This window comes from Cynara cardunculus, assembly GCF_001531365.2.
Source record: "Cynara cardunculus var. scolymus isolate 2C chromosome LG 2, CcrdV1, whole genome shotgun sequence".
In the NCBI taxonomy this organism is placed as follows: domain Eukaryota; kingdom Viridiplantae; phylum Streptophyta; class Magnoliopsida; order Asterales; family Asteraceae; genus Cynara; species Cynara cardunculus.
Window position 1 is genome coordinate 3,312,093 of NC_037529.1, and position 7,725 is coordinate 3,319,817.

At 28.9% G+C, this 7,725-nt stretch overlaps 1 protein-coding gene across 1 annotated transcript; it reads left to right on the top strand.

The window, feature by feature from the left end:
- The first annotated feature begins 5,360 nt into the window (after positions 1–5,360).
- LOC112507129 (U-box domain-containing protein 9-like) lies at positions 5,361–7,327 on the top strand. The gene is made up of 2 exons (XM_025111565.1): positions 5,361–5,835; positions 6,107–7,327. Exons 1-2 carry the CDS (start codon positions 5,503–5,505, stop codon positions 7,187–7,189), a joined length of 1,416 nt encoding a protein of 471 aa, XP_024967333.1. The 5' UTR covers positions 5,361–5,502; the 3' UTR covers positions 7,190–7,327.
- The last annotated feature ends 398 nt before the right edge of the window (positions 7,328–7,725 follow it).

The window sequence follows — 7,725 nt, forward strand, 5'->3', positions numbered from 1 at the left end:
TATACTATATTATAAAGCATTTGACAAAAAAAATTAAAAAATATTTTTTATGCATGGAGTACTGTTTATTGATGATATTACTTAAAATTCATAATTACAAGTAAATTTTGTATAAGTATAATTTATTAAACCTTCATTTTTAAATTCGTGTAACTAACAACAGATAAACATAATTATATACAAAACAAACATCACATTTTAATTATAAAAAATCTAATTTTTTAAAAATATAATTAGAATAATCTTTGAGTTATAATAGAATACTTAATTATTATTTTTATAAAAAATTATATTATTAAACCAAAAATAAATTGATTCTTACTAAATTAATAAAATACTTAATTATCATCTTTATAAAAAATTTGCATTATTAAAACCAAAAATAAATTGATTCATTATTAAACCTACATTAAATTACAATAAAAAAATTAAATCAAAATTACACAAAAACCAATAACTTTTAAATAGTTAATTTGATACTAGATATTTTTTTTTAAAAATTATTAAAATATTTTAAATTTATATCTTTATCAAAAATAAAAACATTATCACTTTCTTAAAATTATATAAAACTATGTTATATCAATAGACAAAAAATAAAAAAAAACATTAAAATCGAAATATATTTTTCTGCATTGTACTAATACCCTTCTATGTACATATAATAAATATTTGATTTATTGAAAATAAAAGAACAGGAATAAGACAAAATGTTATTTTTATGGATTATTCATTAATTTGGATGTTATGCCACCGTTACACATGTCGCCTTCTACATGAGTGGGGGGTGTTCACTATTGTCAGTTGGACGGATTTTAGTTCTATACCGGCTCCACACAATCCTTCCTCATCCTAATAATGCCATTTACCTCCCTCTATTATTTATCTTTTGTTTCAAGTGGTCCATTATCTTTGAAAAAACGACAATTTGGACCCTTTCTTTTATTATTTCACTATTGAGAATGATCTTTATTAAATGTTTGCAAATCCATTTTAATTTGAAATTAAGACTCAATATATCAATGTTAATTAAGCATGTTTAGAATATATTTTTTAGTAAATAGTAATAAATAGCAACTTTATTTTATTTTTATTTTCACTTTTATATTTTATCTATACTATATTATAAAACATTTGACAAAAACTCTTAAAAATCATTATTTATGCATGAAGTACTGTTAATTAATGTATAATACTTAAAATTTAAGATTACAAATAAATTATGCTTAAGTACAACTTATTAAAGTTTCAATTTTGAATTCGTATAACTAACTACAGATAAACATAATCAAATACATGATAAACGTCTCATTTTAAATATAAAAAATTTAAAATATAATTAGGATAATCATTGAGTTCTAACAAAATCATTATCTTTATAAAAATAATATTGTTAATCCAAAATTAATTATTTTGCTATTAAACCTAAATTAAATTATAATAAAAATATAATTAAAGAAATTGTACAAAAAAAGAGAAGTTTTAAGAATTTAGTTTGATATTAATATCAATATACTTTTTCAAAATTTTATGATATCTTCAAATTTATTTTTATTCAAAATAAAAAACGCTATCTTTCTCAAAACGACATAAACAGTATTATATCAATAGAGACAAAATAAAACAAAACATTAAAATGAATATGTATCTCGTTGCATTGCACGAGTACCATTCTAGTTTATTTTTAATTAAAATAGGAGTTTAATCATTTAAAACTTCAAAATTTATGAGATTTATGAGAAATTATATTTTAAGGTTTTGTTTCACATATATTTTTTTCTATCTAAGTATAGTATTTAATGTATTGATTAACATAATTTTGATTCATATAGTATTCGGTTCACAATGTCAAACCTTTTTACGTGTTTTTTTTTTGGTAAATATGAAACAAATATATGTTAATCAATACATATAAAAAATATATATAAAAAAAAACATATACAATGACACATGTGTAAATGACCCAATTTTAGATCATCTTCTAGAATCGTATAACTGTTAAAAATTAATGGTTGTTCATCAGAACTGTTATTCAGTAGTTCTTAAAGATCTTGTGATTTTTAGAGTTTTTAGAACATGGTTTTTTATTAAAATAATAAGACTTTTAAACTAATTTTTTAAATAAGTTTGACAAAAAAAAGGTCATTTAGCATGCTATCAAGGTTTTATGAATTATATAGTAGTTTTGTAAAATTGAAAGAGATTCCAATCAGTTGAAAGTTGGACAGGGTGTATAAAAAATCATATTCAAGAGCATTTTTAACAGCTATGTTATATTTTATTTAAAATATTATATTAAAAAATAAAATCTAAAAAAAATCACTTTTAACTTGAACAACTATTCTATTTTAGTAATTTTATCATTAATTATATTGTTAAAATATTCAGTACATTTAATCAAATATTATTGATCTTTATGTTTAGAAATTTTTCACAGTCTCTCTCATTTTTTCTCTATTTTAATATACAAGATAACATAGTCGTTGAATCAAAAATTGCTAAAAATCTTTATTTTATCTATTTTATTAGAAATATTCTAAGATCATCTTCAGTAAATATATAAGATCTTGTATTGCATATATTTTATGTCAAATCATTTTCGATCAATTTATTTTTTTGGCATTATTTTAGTGTGTGCCAAATTCAATAAAACTATATCATTTTAATGTTATTAATAGTCTAAAACCAAAATTCTATGTAACGTTGTGTAAGGGTGTAAACATACGAGACGACTTGCGAGATATTCAAGATCAACTCGGTCAAAACTCGACTCGTATAGGCTCGGCTCAAACTCGACTTGATATATTAACGAGTCGAGTCGAGCTACCCAATACTCGACTCGAAAAGCTCGTGAGATACAAGATTTTTTTTTATCTATAGTTAGTTTTAAAAATATAATTAGTTTTATAATATAATATGTATAATGTAATGTAATAAAAATGTCTTATATTTTTAAATATTTGAATAATATTGTGCATTTTTAACTACAAAAACTAATCAATATTTTTTTAAAATCATAATTAAAAAAAGCAAAAAAAGCAAAACTATAGAAGTGTTGGTGAAGTTGTCCCACATTGAAAGAGAGATAGTAAAAGAACAATGAAAATGTGTTATAAAAAGAGAGGGAGGTGAATGAAGTTTGTAACTTTGTCTATTTGATGACTAAGTTTGAGGTGGATCACTTTAGTTTTTTGAAATTTAAGAGAACACCTTTTAAGTTAATAATTTATAAGAAAAGATTTTAAAATTTCATAAAATTCGACGAGTGAGCTTGATTCGAGTAGTAGTTCGAGCTTTAAACGAGTTCGAGTTTAAAAAACTGCAATCAAGTTCGAGTTAAGTTTGGTTTTAAACTACTCGCGAGTTCTCAAGTCGAGTTCGAGCTTGAGTAATGGTTATAAAATTCGAGTCAAATTATTCAAGCTCGACTCGTATCATTCACACCCCTAACGCTTATGCACCAATATTAATTTTTTGTTAAACTTTTTCTTTTTAATTTGTTTTTTATAATTGCTAGAAATATTTAATACACCAAACCGTTGCTAATTTTAAAACGTTTACATATTTTAATATATATTAAAGTTAATCATTTAATAAAATATTTTGAAAAAGAAAACATATATGAAAGTGAGGGGAGGGGTTTGGTCCGCGTAGCCCCCCTGCCAGCTGTATGGCCACATTTCCGTGATTGCATCCTCAGTCTCATTTGCCCCCACCCCCGCCGCTCATATTTTCTTTTTCACTCATTGGTCCCTGTTAAATAAATAAATTCTCAATTTAGTCCCTATATCTTTCCGTTGTCGAAAACTCAAATCGGCTCAATCGTTTACAAATTTTATAAAAGTGGAGATCATTTTTTACACTTCTCACTTTGACTTTCATTCTTATCGAAATCCAACTAGGCGGTGTTGACCGAGATTCATTAATCCTTGGGTCTCTCGGCTAGTCAAGAATTGAGTTTACTTATCTATCAAACAGTTCAAACCCCGGAGGTTTATTTATCTATCATCTTTAAGGACTCATGTGATTAATCAAAAAGTGCACAAACTGACAAATAAGATACCTGCTATAAATAAAATACTGATCAGGGATTGAAAAATTTAACTGTTTAAACTAAGGCACCAAGTAACTTAAAAAATATCAACTCTTTTATGTGGTGCTTAGAGCGTGTTTGTTAGTAACTTAATGATCGTAACAGACACACAACTTATTCGATCAACCATATATAATTACTTGATACTGACTTAATGATATAAAAAATGACTTATTTAGTAAGTTTTTATAGGATAACCTTATGCAGAAAGACAAGTTTTTTTTTCTTCTAAATCTGCACCTTCCATTTAAAAAAAAAAAGATATTCCATCCATGAAAAAAACTCTTTAAAACAAAATATTAAATTATGATTATTTTGATTACAAATATTAAAAAAGAAATCCAAACTGAAATGAGTTTTTGTCAGAAACCAACCAATTTTTTTGTTACAATGTGTTATTGAAACCTTCTTTACAGAGGAATAAAAGTAAAAAAAAAAACTCGAGTTTTTGAAAAAAAATTAATAAAAAAAGAGATGGAAATAAAAAGAAATTAATGATAAATTTCGGTCTCTAAAGTTGACCTCTATATTTAAAGGTCAATAAAGTTGGCATTTATATATGATATATCGATATAATATTATGTTTTATGATTATACATATATTATATTAATTTTTATAAATGTATATATTATTTTATTTTTATTATAATATTAAAAAAAGTTGTATCGTCTTTATAGTATAGTTGTAGTTAATTCTTTTAGAAGCTGTTTGACAATTGTTGAATGGTTTGGTGTAGAATGATTAAATGATCAGAATGATTAAGAGGCTTTCATGATATAGTGCAAAATGAAATATAATTTTTGGTAATTGTCTACAATGAAATTAGGGCTCTTAATAATTAAGGGAGATCCAAAATACAAAATTATTCAGAAGGTTTTAGAACCATTAAGAAGCAGACTTTATTTTGTCAAACAAGATTCATCTCTTAACGATTAAGAGATCGTCTCTTAATGAAACTATTAAGAGGTAAACAAACAATTAGTGTTCAATGTACCTATATTTTTAGTGTTTTATTTTTAATGATTGGATTGGAGATGGTGTAACATATTTTTGAAATCTGGGCTAAATGTGCACTTTCTATATTTTACAAGGATCAATATGTGAATATAAATATCCTAAAATTACATTCGTTCCCCACGCTTCTCCGACACCACTGTACACAACCTTCTTCATCACTCTTTCTCTCTCTCTAAAACCCACACGCATATGCTTTGCTTATTCAGAAATTGTAGAGAGAGAAAGAGAGATTAGTTCAGATTTAGAAAAAACTAGAAGTTGAAAACACGCACTCACACACCGTGTTTAGCCATTTTCGGCTACACCCACAACACCATCATCACATTCTTCCACTTAATTGTTGGAGAAATCTAGAAAAAATCACTCTCAAGCGGGTGCGTATGTGGGTTTAATGGCGAAGAATGAGGCGATTGAAGGAATTCCGAATGTGGACATGGCTACGATGACGGAATTGAAGAAGGAATTACGACGAATTGTTCAATTGATTGTTGAGGATACTTCGATCGAAGATGAAAATGAGTTTCGATTCATGGAGTTTGTTGAGAAATCGAATAAAATTTTGCAGGATTTGAAAATTTTGAAAGAGGGAAAAACCCCAAATCATCGATCATGTCTGAATAACAATGGCGGTACGACGTCGTATCTCGCTTCTTGTCCTCAACAATTTCGTTGTCCTCTTTCTAAAGAACTCATGAGAGACCCTGTTATCATCTCTTCCGGCCAGGTAATTTTCCTCCATTTTCATGGTTATTTTGCATTAATTTTGTTGTAATAATCTCATAATTCTTGTAATGGGTTGTTGATTCTTCTTCATGTTCATAAATCCCATTTTAGATTCTTACTTCCAATTTGTGGATTTTGAGAATAATTTCTCAAAATATATTTTGAAATTTATGATCCAGGGTTAGTGATTAACCGAGATTTCTCAGAAAATGGTTAAAGGATTGGGCATGATTTTTATGAATTAATTTGATTATTTTGGTGATAATTTGCAGACATATGATCGACATATGATTCAAGAATGGTTGAAATCTGGAAACAGAACGTGTCCAAGAACTCAAGAAGTTCTTTCGCATACGATTTTAACACCAAATCATTTGATTAAAGATCTGATAACACAATGGTGCAAAAATCATCATGTTCAATTTCCGAACCCTCTTCGATACTCGGATGAATACCCGTTAGTTGAAGCCGATCGCAATCTTTTCATCGATCAAATAAACAAACTATCATCCACATTGTCTGATCAGAAAGAGGCTGCGAAAACGTTACGATCATTGACAAAGAGAACACCGTCTTTCCGTGCATTATTTGGTGAATCCGATGAATACATACGTCAACTGTTAATCCCGTTGCAATTCAAGTCCCAAAGTGAAATCGACAATGATCTTCACGAGGATCTGATCACAACCCTTTTGAATGTTTCTATACACGAGAGTAACAAGAAACCTGTGGCCGAGACACCGATGGTTATATCTGTTTTAATGGACGCTTTGAGATCGGGAAAAATCGAAACTAGAAGCAATGCGGCTGCTACCCTTTTCACGTTATCGGCTATCGATTCGAATAAGTCGCTCATAGGGAAAGCCGGTGCTCTGAAACCGCTGTTTGATCTTTTGGAAGACGGGCAGCCATTAGCGATGAAAGACGTAGCTTCTGCGATCTTTAGCTTGTGTATGGTTCATGAAAACCGATCTCGAGCTGTTAAAGATGGTGCGGTGAGAGTTCTTTTGGACAAAATTGTGAATCAGGTTCATGTGGACGAGTTGTTAGCCATCCTTGCTATGCTTTCGAGCAATCGAAAGGCGATGGAGGAATTGGGCGATTTTGGGGCGGTTTCTATCTTGATTTCGTTGATTAAAGAGACTAATTGTGAACAAAACAAGGAGAATTGTATCGCCATTCTTTACGATATTTGTTATAACGATCGAACGAAATGGAAGGAGATGAGGGAAGAAGAGAAGCGTTATGGCACTCTGTCTGAGCTCGTTCAAAATGGGACGTCGAGGGCTAAGAGAAAAGCCGGTGGCTTACTTGATAGGATACGAGGTTCGGTTAACCGAACCCACACCACGTGACGTGAGTCGGGTAGGTCCTAAAAGTTTTGTAAATTCGACATGCCGATATGTCCGGTTCGAGTTCTCGTTAACGTTTTTGGGTTCAATTTTGTAAATTCTTGTGAAAACTGCGCGTATAATACGATGATATAATAGTGTTACATGCTTTTCAATCAAAGGTTATTTGGTGTATTAGTTCTTAATTTGGAGATGGCCAAAATCCGGTCCCGGCCCGGTCCTTAACCGGTCCCTACCGGTCCTAATCAAGACAAAAACCGGCGGTAACCGGTCCTGTCATAACCGGTCCCCGTCCCGGTTCCGGTGAAATACCTTGTAACCGGTCAAGCTTACCGGTAACCGGTTAAGGAATCCGGTCCCGGTTCCGGTCCCATAACTGGTCCCATCCGGCCCCGGCCAAATTTTTTTTTTTTTTTTTCAAATTTTTGTTTATTAATAAAATTTTAATATATTATTAATATGTTTGTAATATATTATTTTTAATATGTTTTATATAAATACGTTTAAAAATATGTTTTGTTATATATATATATATATAT